The sequence below is a fragment of the Haliotis rufescens genome, unplaced genomic scaffold (genome assembly GCF_023055435.1).
Source record: "Haliotis rufescens isolate VD_foot unplaced genomic scaffold, xgHalRufe1.0.p SCAF_51, whole genome shotgun sequence".
NCBI classification, from domain to species: Eukaryota; Metazoa; Mollusca; class Gastropoda; order Lepetellida; family Haliotidae; genus Haliotis; species Haliotis rufescens.
This window is the reverse complement of record NW_025964235.1, coordinates 2786865-2801616: the sequence shown is the minus strand read 5'-3', so window position 1 is coordinate 2801616 and position 14752 is coordinate 2786865. Positions and strand designations below refer to the sequence as shown.

The window sequence follows — 14752 nt, the reverse complement described above, 5'->3', positions numbered from 1 at the left end:
GCACAAAGTGAGGAGACTGAAAGATATACATTGCTCGACATACACCAAGCGAGGAGACTGAAATATATACACAGCTCGACAAGCATCAAGTTTGAGGATTGAATGAAATACTGAGATCGACATACACCAAGTGAGGAGACTGAATGAAATACAGAGATCGACATACACCAAGTGAGGAGATTGAATGAAATACACAGCTCGACATACACCAAGTGAGGAGACTGAAGTATATACACAGCTCGACATGCACCAAGTGTGTGGGTTGAATGAAATACAGAGATCGACATACACCAAGTGAGGAGACGGAATGATATGCACAGCTTGACATACACCAAGTGTGAAGATTAAAGGATATACACAGATCGACCTGCACAAAGTGAGGAGACTGAAGGATATACACAGATCGACATACACCAAGTGTGAAGATTGAAATATATACATTGCTTGACATACACCAAGTGAGGAGACTGAAGTATATACACAGATTGACAAGCACCAAGTGTGAAGATTGAAACATATACACAGCTCGACATACACCAAGTGTGAAGATTGAATGATATACACAGATCGACATACACTAAGTGAGGAGTCCGAAGGATATACACAGATCGACATACACCAAGTGTGAAGATTGAAAGATATACACAGCTCGACATACACCAAGTGTGAAGACTGAATGATATACACAGCTCGACATACACCAAGTGTGAAGATTGAATGATATACACAGCTCGACATACACCAAGTGAGGAGTCCGAAGGATATACACAGATTGACAAGCACCAAGTGTGAAGATTGAAACATATACACAGCTCGACATACACCAAGTGTGAAGATTGAATGATATACACAGATCGACATACACTAAGTGAGGAGTCCGAAGGATATACACAGATCGACATACACCAAGTGTGAAGATTGAAAGATATACACAGCTCGACATACACCAAGTGTGAAGACTGAATGATATACACAGCTCGACATACACCAAGTGTGAAGATTGAAAGATATACACAGCTCGACATACACCAAGTGAGGAGACTGAAGTATATACCAGCTCGACATGCACCAAGTGTGAGGGTTGAATGAAATACAGAGATCGACATACACCAAGTGAGGAGACTGAAGGATATACACAGCTCGACATAGTTCAACTGTGAAGATTGAATGATATGCACAGCTTGACATACACCAAGTGTGAAGATTGAAGGATATACACAGATCGACCTGCACAAAGTGTGAAGATTGAAGGATATACACAGATCGACATACACCAAGTGTGAAGATTGAAAGATATACATTGCTTGACATACACCAAGTGAGGAGACTGAAGTATATACACGGATTGACAAGCACCAAGTGTGAAGATTGAAAGATATACACAGCTCGACATACACCAAGTGAGGAGTCCGAAGGATATACACAGATCGACATACACCAAGTGTGAAGATTGAAAGATATACACAGCTCGACATACACCAAGTGTGAAGACTGAATGATATACACAGCTCGACATACACCAAGTGTGAAGATTGAAAGATATACACAGCTCGACATACACCAAGTGAGGAGTCCGAAGGATATACACAGATCGACATACACCAAGTGTGAAGATTGAAAGATATACACAGCTCGACATACACCAAGTGTGAAGACTGAATGATATACACAGCTTGACGTACACCAAGTGTTAAGATCGAAACTTAACATTGCAGGACATGCACCATGTGTAAAGATCGAAACCTAACATTGCAGGACATGCACCAACTGTGAAGATCGAAACCTAACATTGCTGAACATGCACCAAGTGGGAAGATTGAAACCTAACATTGCTGGACATGCACCAACTGTGAAGATTGAAACCAAACATTGCTGAACATGCACCAAGTGGGAAGATTGAAACCTAACATTGCTGAACATGCACCAACTGTGAAGATTGAAACCTAACATTGCTGAACATGCACCAAGTGGGAAGATTGAAACCTAACATTGCTGAACATGCACCAAGTGGGAAGATTGAAGCTTAACATTGCTGGACATACACTAAATGTGAAGACAGAAACCTAATATTGCTGGACATGCACCAAGTGTAAAGATTGAAACTTGACATTGCAGGACATACACTAAGTGTGAAGACTGAAACCTAATATTGCTGGATATATACCAAGTGTGAAGATTGAAAGTTATGGATTGCTTAAATCCAATGTGTCCACAGACATTACCAGATGATTTACGCATGACTCCGTACCTATGATTCTATAACATTTGGCATGGAGAAACTGGTCAGTATTAATACACAGCGTGCCCTCCTTCCCCCACCCCTCCCCCTTCTTGGAAGAGAGTCGCTACACCTGTGTTATCGGAAGCGGAGAATGCGCCATGTAACGACTGTGATATCGGAGTCGAGGCTGGTATGTGTCTGTAGTTAACACCTGCACCCTCCGGACTAAGCCGTCCATAATCCATCTGAACGGGGATAAACCCTCGCTTGGGCCAGATTGATTAGGCAGTCCTCGGAGTGAGAGTTGGCCAAGAGGGAGTGCTTGTGAGAAATAGTAAGGGTCATGTGGGGTGAGAGGCAGTGCTTGTGATACATGGGTGATGTGGGGTGAGAGGCAGTGCTTGTGAGAAATAGTAAGAGTGATGTGGAATGAGAGGCAGTGCTTGTGATACATGGGTGATGTGGGGTGAGAGGCAGTGTTTGTGATACATGGGTGATGTGGAATGAGAGGCAGTGATTGTGATACATGGGTGATGTGGAATGAGAGGCAGTGCTTGTGATACATGGGTGATGTGGGGTGAGAGGCAGTGATTGTTAGAAATAGTAAGGGTGATGTGGGGTGAGAGGCAGTGCTTGTGAGAAATAGTAAGGGTGATGTGGAATGAGAGGCAGTGCTTGTGATACATAGGTGATGTGGGGTGAGAGGCAGTGCTTGTGATACATGGGTGATGTGGAATGAGAGGCAGTGCTTGTGATACATGGGTGATGTGGAGTGAGAGGCAGTGCTTGTGAGAAATAGTAAGGGTGATGTGGGGTGAGAGGCAGTGCTGGTGAGAAATAGTAAGAGTGATGTGGGGTGAGAGGCAGTGATTGTGATACATGGGTGATGTGGGGTGAGAGGCAGTGCTTGTGATACATGGGTGATGTGGGGTAAGAGGCAGTGTTTGTGAGAAATAGTAAGGGTGATGTGGGGTGAGAGGCAGTGATTGTGAGAAATAGTAAGGGTGATGTGGGGTGAGAGGCAGTGATTGTGAGAAAAAGTAAGGGTCATGTGGGGTGAGAGGCAGTGCTTGTGATACATGGGTGATGTGGGGTGAGAGGCAGTGCTTGTGAGAAATAGTAAGGGTGATGTGGGGTGAGAGGCAGTGCTTGTGAGAAATAGGAAGAGTGATGTGGGGTGAGAGGCAGTGCTTGTGAGGAATAGTAAGGGTGATGTGGGGTGAGAGGCAGTGATTGTGAGAAATAGTAAGGGTGATGTGGAATGAGAGGCAGTGCTTGTGAGAAATAGGAAGAGTGATGTGGGGTGAGAGGCAGTGATTGTGAGAAATAGTAAGGGTGATGTGGAATGAGAGGCAGTGCTTGTGAGAAATAGGAAGAGTGATGTGGGGTGAGAGGCAGTGATTGTGAGAAATAGTAAGGGTGATGTGGGGTGAGAGGCAGTGCTTGTGATACATGGGTGATGTGGGGTGAGAGGCAGTGCTTGTGAGAAATAGTAAGGGTCATGTGGGGTGAGAGGCAGTGCTTGTGAGAAATAGTAAGGGTGATGTGGGGTGAGAGGCAGTGCTTGTGATACATGGGTGATGTGGGGTGAGAGGCAGTGATTGTGAGAAATAGTAAGGGTGATGTGGGGTGAGAGGCAGTGATTGTGAGAAATAGTAAGGGTGATGTGGGGTGAGAGGCAGTGCTTGTGAGAAATAGTAAGCGTGATGTGGGGTGAGAGGCAGTGCTTGTGATACATGGGTGATGTGGGGTGAGAGGCAGTGCTTGTGAGAAATAGTAAGGGTGATGTGGAATGAGAGGCAGTGCTTGTGATACATGGGTGATGTGGGGTGAGAGGCAGTGCTTGTGAGAAATAGTAAGGGTGATGTGGGGTGAGAGGCAGTGCTTGTGATACATGGGTGATGTGGGATGAGAGGCAGTGATTGTGAGAAATAGTAAGGGTGATGTGGGGTGAGAGGCAGTGCTTGTGAGAAATAGTAAGCGTGATGTGGGGTGAGAGGCAGTGCTTGTGAGAAATAGTAAGGGTGATGTGGGGTGAGAGGCAGTGCTTGTGATACATGGGTGATGTGGGATGAGAGGCAGTGATTGTGAGAAATAGTAAGGGTGATGTGGGGTGAGAGGCAGTGCTTGTGAGAAATAGTAAGGGTCATGTGGGGTGAGAGGCAGTGTTTGTGAGAAATAGTAAGGGTCATGTGGGGTGAGAGGCAGTGCTTGTGATTCATGGGTGATGTGGGGTGAGAGGCAGTGCTTGTGAGAAATAGTAAGAGTGATGTGGGGTGAGAGGCAGTGATTGTGAGAAATAGTAAGGGTGATGTGGGGTGAGAGGCAGTGATTGTGAGAAATTGTAAGAGTGATGTGGGTTGAGAGGCAGTGATTGTGAGAAATAGTAAGGGTGATGTGGGGTGAGAGGCAGTGATTGTGAGAAATAGTAAGGGTGATGTGGGGTGAGAGGCAGTGATTGTGAGAAATAGTAAGGGTGATGTGGGATGAGAGGCAGTGCTTGTGAGAGATAGTAAGGGTGATGTGGGGTGAGAGGCAGTGCTTGTGAGAGATAGTAAGGGTGATGTGGGGTGAGAGGCAGTGATTGTGAGAAATAGTAAGGGTGATGTGGGGTGAGAGGCAGTGATTGTGAGAAATAGTAAGGGTGATGTGGGGTGAGAGGCAGTGCTTGTGAGAGATAGTAAGGGTGATGTGGGGTGAGAGGCAGTGCTTGTGAGAGATAGTAAGGGTGATGTGGGGTGAGAGGCAGTGATTGTGAGAGATAGTAAGGGTGATGTGGGGTGAGAGGCAGTGCTTGTGAGAGATAGTAAGGGTGATGTGGGGTGAGAGGCAGTGCTTTTGTAGAGATAGTAAGGGTGATGTGGGGTGAGAGGCAGTGATTGTGAGAGATAGTAAGGGTGATGTGGGGTGAGAGGCAGTGATTGGCAGTGATTGTGAGAGATAGTAAGGGTGATGTGGGGTGAGAGGCAGTGCTTGTGATACATCGGTGATGTGGGGTGAGAGGCAGTGATTGTGAGAAATAGTAAGGGTGATGTGGGATGAGAGGCAGTGATTGTGAGAAATAGTAAGAGTGATGTGGGGTGAGAGGCGGTGATTGTGAGAAATAGTAAGGGTGATGTGGGGTGAGAGGCAGTGCTTGTGAGAGATAGTAAGGGTGATGTGGGGTGAGAGGCAGTGATTGTGAGAGATAGTAAGGGTGATGTGGGGTGAGAGGCAGTGCTTGTGAGAGATAGTAAGGGTGATGTGGGGTGAGAGGCAGTGCTTTTGTAGAGATAGTAAGGGTGATGTGGGGTGAGAGGCAGTGATTGTGAGAGATAGTAAGGGTGATGTGGGGTGATAGGCAGTGATTGGCAGTGATTGTGAGAGATAGTAAGGGTGATGTGGGGTGAGAGGCAGTGCTTGTGATACATCGGTGATGTGGGGTGAGAGGCAGTGATTGTGAGAAATAGTAAGGGTGATGTGGGATGAGAGGCAGTGATTGTGAGAAATAGTAAGAGTGATGTGGGGTGAGAGGCGGTGATTGTGAGAAATAGTAAGGGTGATGTGGGGTGAGAGGCAGTGCTTGTGAGAAATAGTAAGGTTGATGTGGGGTGAGAGGCAGTGCTTGTGAGAAATAGTAAGGGTGATGTGGGGTGAGAGGCAGTGCTTGTGATACATGGGTGATGTGGGGTGAGAGGCAGTGCTTGTGAGAAATAGTAAGGTTGATGTGGGGTGAGAGGCAGTGCTTGTGAGAAATAGTAAGGGTGATGTGGGATGAGAGGCAGTGCTTGTGAGGAATAGTAAGGGTGATGTGGGGTGAGAGGCAGTGCTTGTGAGAAATAGTAAGGGTGATGTGGGGTGAGAGGCAGTGCTTGTGAGAAATAGTAAGGGTGATGTAGGGTGAGAGGCAGTGCTTGTCAGATATAGCGTGCGTGCGGGAGTGCACGTGTGCATAAGCGTCACATTTGTCACATTAATCAAAGGCCTGCCACAGATTCTTACTGTGCAGATTGGGAAGGGGATGATGTGTCGGGCTTGTCACTTCACCTACAATGTGTGCTGACATAGGGTGAGATCTGCTACACACCTGGGGATAAGTGATACGCAGGGCAGCAGGTACTCACAGTATCAAGTATGTTATTTTGACGCAATTACAGCTTGTAGAATTGTATTTTACAGATCTACGCGTCCGGGTGCTACGTGTCTCTGTTGGGAGTCACCTGTATAACCAGGGCCACGTGTTTGTGTTAACGTGAAATATAAATGTCATTTGCCGCTATGAAGTCGGGGATGGCGTAAAAAATGGCTGCGCTTACACAGGTGTTGTCAGAGAATAGAGTGCCATGGCTGCGCTGACACAGATGTTGTCAGTGGCTAGAGAGCCGCTAGACATGGCTGCGCTGACAAAGGTGCGTTGTCGGTGGCAAGAGAGTCCCATGGCTGCTCTTACACAGGTGTTGTGGGTTGCTAGAGTGCCATGGCTGCGCTAACACTGATGTTCTCAGTGGCTAGAGTGCCATGGCTGTGCTGACACAGGTGTTCGCAGTTCCTAGTGAGTGGCTAGACATGGCTGCGCCCACACAGATGTTGTCAGTGGCCAGAGTGCCATGGCTGCGCTGACACAGATGTTGTAAGTGGCTAGAGTGCCATGGCTGCGCTGACACAGATGTTGTCAGTGGCTAGAGTGCCAAGGCTGTGCTGACACAGGTGTTGTTGGTGGCTAGAGCGTCATGGCTGCGCTGACACAGATGTTGTCTGTGGCTAGAGCGTCATGGCTACGCTGACACAGATGTTGTCTGTGGCTAGAGTGCCATGGCTGCGCTGACACAGATGTTGTCAGTGGCTAGAGTGCCATGGCTACGCTGACACAGATGTTGTTGGTGGCTAGAGCGTCATGGCTGCGCTGACACAGATGTTGTCAGTGGCTAGAGTGCCATGGCTGCGCTGACACAGGTGTTGTTGGTGGCTAGAGCGTCATGGCTACGCTGCCACAGATGTCAGTGGCTAGAGGGCCATGGCTGTGCTGACACATGTGTTGTTGGTGCGCTGACACAGATGTTGGCAGAGGCTAGAGTACAATGGCTGTGCTGACAAAGATGTTGTTGGTGGCTACGGTGCCGCTAGCCATGGCTTCGCTGACAAAGGTGTTGTCGGTGGCTAGAGTGCCATGGCTGCGTTGCAACTGATGTCGGTGGCTAGAGTTCCATGGCTGAGCTGACACAGATGGTGTCAGTGGCTAGAGTGCCAATTCTGCGCTGAGATAGGTGTTGTTGGTGGCTCAAGTGCCGTGTCATGCCTGCGCTGATACAGATGTTGTCGGTGGCTACGATGCCGCTAGACATGGCTGCGCTAACACATTTGTTGTTGGTGGCTAGAGTGTCATGGCTGCGCTGACAAAGGTGTTGTCGGTTGCTGGATTGCCGCTAGACATGGCTGCGCCCACACAGAGGTTGCCAGTGACCAGAGTGCCGCTAGCCATGGCTGTGCTGACACAGGTGTTGTCGGTGGCCAGAATGCCGCTGGACATGGCTGCGCTGACACACGTGTTGTAAATTGCAGCATACTGTCCCTCATTACCCTCAACCAAGTTCTACTGCTCGCACGTAGTCCCCCATTAATCCACCATCATGTCCACCTCCTACACGTAGTCCCCCATTAATCCACCATCATGTCCACCTCCTACACGTAGTCCCCCATTAATCCACCACCAAATCCAACTGCTCGCACACAGTCCCTGATTAATCCACCACCAAGTCCAACTGCTCGTACGCAGACCCTTATCAATGCACTACCAAGTCCAACTGCTCGTACGCAGTCCCTTATCAATGCACTACCAAGTCCACCTGCACGTACGCAGTCCCTTATCAATGCACTACCAAGTCCACCTGCACGTACGCAGTCCCTTATCAATGCACTACCAAGTCCAACTGCTCGTACGCACTCCCTTATCAATGCACTACCAAGTCCAACTGCTCGTACGCAGTCCCTTATCAATGCACTACCAAGTCCAACTGCTCGTACGCAGTCCCTTATCAATGCACTACCAAGTCCACCTGCACGTACGCAGTCCCTTATCAATGCACTACCAAGTCCAACTGCTCGTACACAGTCCCTTATCAATGCACTACCAAGTCCAACTGCTCGTACGCAGTCCCTTATCAATGCACTACCAAGTCCAACTGCTCGTACGCAGTCCCTTATCAATGCACTACCAAGTCCACCTGCACGTACGCAGTCCCTTATCAATGCACTACCAAGTCCAACTGCTCGTACGCAGTCCCTTATCAATGCACTACCAAGTCCAACTGCTCGTACGCAGTCCCTTATCAATGCACTTCCAAGTCCACCTGCACGTACGCAGTCCCTTATCAATGCACTACCAAGTCCACCTGCACGTACGCAGTCCCTTATCAATGCACTACCAAGTCCAACTGCTCGTACGCAGTCCTTTAATCAACCACCATGAAGTCCAACTGCTCGTACACAGTCCCTTATCAATGCACTACCAAGTCCAACTGCTCGTACGCAGTCCTTTAATCAACCACCATGAAGTCCAACTGCTCGTACGCAGTCCCTTATCAATGCACTACCAAGTCCAACTGCTCGTACGCAGTCCCTTATCAATGCACTACCAAGTCCACCTGCACGTACGCAGTCCCTTATCAATGCACTACCAAGTCCACCTGCACGTACGCAGTCCCTTATCAATGCACTACCAAGTCCAACTGCTCGTACGCAGTCCTTTAATCAACCACTATGAAGTCCAACTGCTCGTACACAGTCCCTTATCAATGCACTACCAAGTCCACCTGCACGTACGCAGTCCCTTATCAATGCACTACCAAGTCCAACTGCCCGTACGCAGTCCCTTATCAATGCACTACCAAGTCCAACTGCTCGTACGCAGTCCCTTATCAATGCACTACCAAGTCCAACTGCTCGTACGCACTCCCTTATCAATGCACTACCAAGTCCAACTGCTCGTACGCAGTCCCTTATCAATGCACTACCAAGTCCAACTGCTCGTACGCAGTCCCTTATCAATGCACTACCAAGTCCACCTGCACGTACGCAGTCCCTTATCAATGCACTACCAAGTCCACCTGCCCGTACGCAGTCCCTTATCAATGCACTACCAAGTCCACCTGCACGTACGCAGTCCTTTAATCAACCATCATGAAGTCCACCTATATACACACATTCCTTCCTCAATTCGCGACCATGCCCCACGAGATGCCTCCCTACACCCTGATAACATCCTCCCGTGCCCTGCCAAAGAACCACCCCACCCCCCCTCCCTCCTGAACACCCCGACCCCTTCCCTCCCGAACAACCGCACCCCCCATCCCCTACCCCACCCCACCTCCCCTCTACACTTACATCCAGCGCACCTGCAAGTCTCCGAGTATAAGTATCAATGTTAGGAGGGTAATCTTGACACCTTGATGATTGAAATGTTATCCGACATTCCAGACTTCCAGACCCGGCAGCGCAGTGAAGGGGATTACGTCTATCTTCGTGTATCAGCTTCCTACTCCTATCAATCATCCAGTGCAGTTGATTTTCTGTCATCAGCTTGGGAAGAGTTGATCTTGTACTTCATTACCCTTGTTTTACTCCGTGTACTTGTGGTCGTGTTAGGACTGCACGATACCTCCCATCAATCCTTCTGTATCGTCTAGGCAATCAATCCTTCTGTATCGTCTAGGCAATCAATCCTTCTGTATCGTCTAGGCCCACCAATCCTCCTGTATCGTCAAGGTCCATCACTCCTCCTGTGTCGTCTAGGCCAATCAATCTCTGTATATCGTCTAGGCCAATCAATCTCTGTATATCGTCTAGGCCCATCAATCTCTGTGTATTGTCTAGGTCCATCAATCCTCCTGTGTCGTCTAGGTCCATCAATCTCTGTGTATCGTCTAGGCACATCAATCCTTCTGATCGTCTAATTCCATCAATCCTCCTGTATCGTCTAGGTCAATAAATCTCTGTGTATCGTCAAGGACCAACAATACTGCTGTATCGTCAAGGCCCATCAACCCTCCCGTATCGTCAAGGCCAACCAGTCTCTGGGTATCGTCTAGGCCATCAATACTCTTGTATCGTCTAGGCCCATCAATACCCTTTTAGCATTTCGGCCCGTCAATAACCTATTAGCATCCCGGCCCATCAATACCCTATTAGAATCTCGGCCCGTCAATACCCTATTAGCATCCCGGCCCGTCAATACCCTATTAGCATCTCGGCCCGTCAATACCCTATTAGCATCTCGGCCCGTCAATACCCTATTAGCATCTCGGCCCGTCAATACCCTATTAGCATCCCGGCCCGTCAATACCCTATTAGCATCTCGGCCCGTCAATACCCTATTAGCATCTCGGCCCGTCAATACCCTATTAGCATCTCGGCCCGTCAATACCCTATTAGCATCTCTGCCCGTCAATACCCTATTAGCATCTCTGCCCGTCAATACCCTATTAGCATCTCTGCCCGTCAATACCCTATTAGCATCTCGGCCCGTCAATACCCTATTAGCATCTCGGCCCGTCAATACCCTATTAGCATCTCGGCCCGTCAATACCCTATTAGCATCTCGGCCCGTCAATACCCTATTAGCATCTCTGCCCGTCAATACCCTATTAGCATCCCGGCCCGTCAATACCCTATTAGCATCTCGGCCCGTCAATACCCTTTTAGCATCCCGGCCCGTCAATACCCTATTAGCATCTCTGCCCGTCAATACCCTATTAGCATCTCTGCCCGTCAATACCCTATTAGCATCTCTGCCCGTCAATACCCTATTAGCATCTCTGCCCGTCAATACCCTATTAGCATCTCGGCCCGTCAATACCCTATTAGCATCTCGGCCCGTCAATACCCTATTAGCATCTCGGCCCGTCAATACCCTATTAGCATCTCGGCCCGTCAATACCCTATTAGCATCTCGGCCCGTCAATACCCTATTAGCATCTCGGCCCGTCAATACCCTATTAGCATCTCTGCCCGTCAATACCCTATTAGCATCCCGGCCCGTCAATACCCTATTAGCATCTCGGCCCGTCAATACCCTTTTAGCATCCCGGCCCGTCAATACCCTATTAGCATCTCTGCCCGTCAATACCCTATTAGCATCTCTGCCCGTCAATACCCTATTAGCATCTCTGCCCGTCAATACCCTATTAGCATCTCTGCCCGTCAATACCCTATTAGCATCTCGGCCCGTCAATACCCTATTAGCATCTCGGCCCGTCAATACCCTATTAGCATCTCGGCCCGTCAATACCCTATTAGCATCTCGGCCCGTCAATACCCTATTAGCATCTCGGCCCGTCAATACCCTATTAGCATCCCGGCCCGTCAATACCCTATTAGCATCCCGGCCCATCAATACCCTTGAACACCTTGGACACCAGAAATGGGCTCTTATTAATCCCATGGTATCATCATCAGATGACGCTTTAATCCTGATTAACATATATCTTTGCAGTGTTTCCCCTTTTCCACACGTGAATTAGAGACTTTAAGACAGATAAGAAAATAGAGTAATATCTGCGATGCTTTGAAATACATACTCACCTATTTGACACTGCTGTTCTCTCCTGCAGCCGGTGCTGAGGATGGGGGAGCCCGTAGCTACGAGGGGAGATGCCCCGAGGAACGCGCACAGGCAATGGAGTCGGCTAAACAGGACAAGTCGGTGGTGTTCGTTCCCGTCTGCAGTGGTGACGGCACGTTCGCGGAGGTCCAGTGTCACGCCACCGGCTACTGCTGGTGCAGCACCAAAGACGGCCACCACATCCCGGGGACGTCCGTGAAAGACCGCCGACCTCGGTGTGGGAGAGGTAGACGAGGTCAACGCTGATTTATTATTCTGATATAAAAAAATTCATTTGTGTCTGGTTCAGTTCGCTCTCTTCCTCATTTACGTTCAGATAACGTTCAGATGACATATATTAACGAGCTATATCGCGTTTAATAGGAGGCACGGTCGGCCCAGTCGTCTATGGCGCCGCAATTCGCTGTGCAGAGTTGCGTCCCTTGGGCACACCACAAACCTGTGATTGTGGGTTCGAATCCTGCTTCGCCCGAACCATAGCGTGCACGTGGTTCTCACCGAATTGATAAACTTGAGAGACCGGCATCACTTCGGGCTTTCCTCTAGCATCAACCTGATACGCCGTGGTAGAACTGGAATACTGTTCAAAGTGGCGTAGATCCCAACTCGTTTGATAGAAGTTCCATACAGGCAATTGTAGCTGTGTAATTGAGAAATCACGAGAATCGGTTGATTCCGAGAGTTGATTTTCTCAAACATGATTTCTCTATAATTTTGCATAATGACATACAATGACGTCATCACAATGATGTATCTGATGACAACCTACTGAATGTTGAGTGAGAACACCTGACAGAAGACTTCACACGAAGCGTTTTTGTTCCCACAGGTAGGCGCAAAAAGAGGAAGCCGGGAAAAAAACGGAAGAAAAAGCGTAAGTTTGTTTTTAGTACCATTGTATCAATTCCGCCTCCTCAACACAGTCGTATTGTTGGGGCCAATATAATAAATAATTATAACAATAATAACGATAATGTGCATGACCACACCTAAAACCATGCTGGAAAGGTTGGTACCCCGGTCAGTGGATTAGTGAGCACTTAACCTTCATTCTCATCTCCCTGGGGAGTATACAAGCGTATACAGTATCATAAGCGTTTCCACACACCACAGGCACGTGATGATGGTCAGTTCCGAGGGTCTGACAATACAAGCATAACCGAAGCGTAGATATCGACAAATAACATTTGTAGACGCATGATAAGGTCATTATAAGTGTTTCAATACATCGTAGACGCATTGGGCCGTTGGGTAGCCTCGTGGTTAAAGCGTTCGCTCGTCACGCCGAAGTCCCGGGTTCAATTCCCCACATGTGTACAATGTGTGAAGCCCATGTCTGGTGTCCCCTGCCGTGTTATTGCTGGAATGTTGCTAAAAGTGGCGTGTAACCATACTCACTCACTCACTCACTCACTCACTCGTAGACGCATGTTGAGGTCATTACAAAGGCATGGGTTTCATACATGTGTTGGAGCTACCCCTGCTCTGGTATCTCTCTCACACGCACACGTACACGTACACGCACACGCACACGCACACACACATACATATATATATATATATATATATATATATATATATATATATATATATATATATATATATATATATATATATATGTACACAAGCTTCTAGCGCCGTGGACCGTGCCTCACACATTCCTGGTGGATAATTGGCGAACACCTGTGCGAATGTCGGCGTTTGCCTGGCCCAGTGCGTCCATTGAGAATGTCTGCTCTCTCTGTCGTGGTGAGGGCAGATTATTGTCGGCGCGGTGAGATACGGGACTCTCTCACGCACAGCGGGAACAGTAGAGGTCACAAGCCCAGAAACAGCCAGATTGTGTGGTCGCCTAAAACAGTCGATCGTGGTGTCTGGTGATAAAAGTGACTCTTGTAGTATTCCGAATTAATACGATTATCGCTTCAGCTGACTATACCACGACCCAGCTTGTTATTACAGGCGTATTTGATTGGTTGTTGATACCTTGGATATCAAACTCTCCAGTCATAGCTGGAACGTACCAATCCACACTGTCATATTCGCAACCGTAAGTGCATTGTGTACATAGGTACTAGTTGGCATATATGTACCCGGCGGTAGTCGTTGGCATATATGTACCCGTCGGTATTCGTTGGCATATATGTACCCGGCGGTAGTCGTTGGCATATATGTACCCGGAGGTACTCGTTGGCATATATGTACCCGGAGGTACTCGTTGGCATATATGTACCCGGCGGTATTCGTTGACATATATGTACCCGGCGGTAGTCGTTGGCATATATGTACCCGGAGGTAGTCGTTGGCATATATGTACCCGGCGGTAGTCGTTGGCATATATGTACTCGGAGGTACTCGTTGGCATATATGTACCCGGAGGCATTCGTTGGTATAAATGTACCCGGCGGTATTCGTTGACATATATGTACCCGGCGGTAGTCGTTGGCATATATGTACCCGGAGGTAGTCGTTGGCATATATGTACCCGGAGGTAGTCGTTGGCATATATGTACTCGGAGGTACTCGTTGGAATATATGTACCCGGAGGCATTCGTTGGTAAAAATGTAACCGGAGGTATTCGCTGGCATATATTTACCCGGAGGTACTCGTTGGTATAAATGTACCCGGAGGTAGTCGTTGGCATATATGTACCCGGAGGTATTCGTTGGCCTTTATGCACCCGGAGGTATTCGTTGGCATATATGTACCCGGATGTACTCGTTGGCATATATGTACCGGATATTCGTTGGCATATGTGTACCCGGAGGTATTCGTTGGCATAAATGTACCTATAGGAACTTGTTGGCACACCCGGTGGTATTCGTTGGCATATATGTACCCGGATGTACTCGTTATTAATACGGGGGCACGGTTGGCCGCGATTCGCTGTGCAGAGTTGCGTCCCTTGGGCACGCCAGAAACCTATGATTGCGGG

The 14752-nt window shown here is 48.3% G+C and overlaps 1 protein-coding gene across 7 annotated transcripts in view; it reads left to right on the top strand.

The window, feature by feature from the left end:
- Positions 1 to 14752, top strand: part of LOC124128355 (SPARC-related modular calcium-binding protein 1-like) — a 120860-nt gene that overhangs the window by 68844 nt on the left and 37264 nt on the right. For 6 of the 7 annotated variants that reach the window (XM_048384870.1, XM_048384869.1, XM_048384868.1 and 3 more), the window contains exons 3-4: positions 11806 to 12051; positions 12646 to 12690. In XM_048384870.1, the coding sequence (XP_048240827.1) occupies positions 11806 to 12051; positions 12646 to 12690 (291 nt within the window). The remainder of the gene's footprint in view (positions 1 to 11805; positions 12052 to 12645; positions 12691 to 14752) is intronic. The other variant, XM_048384865.1, reaches the window with a different exon arrangement.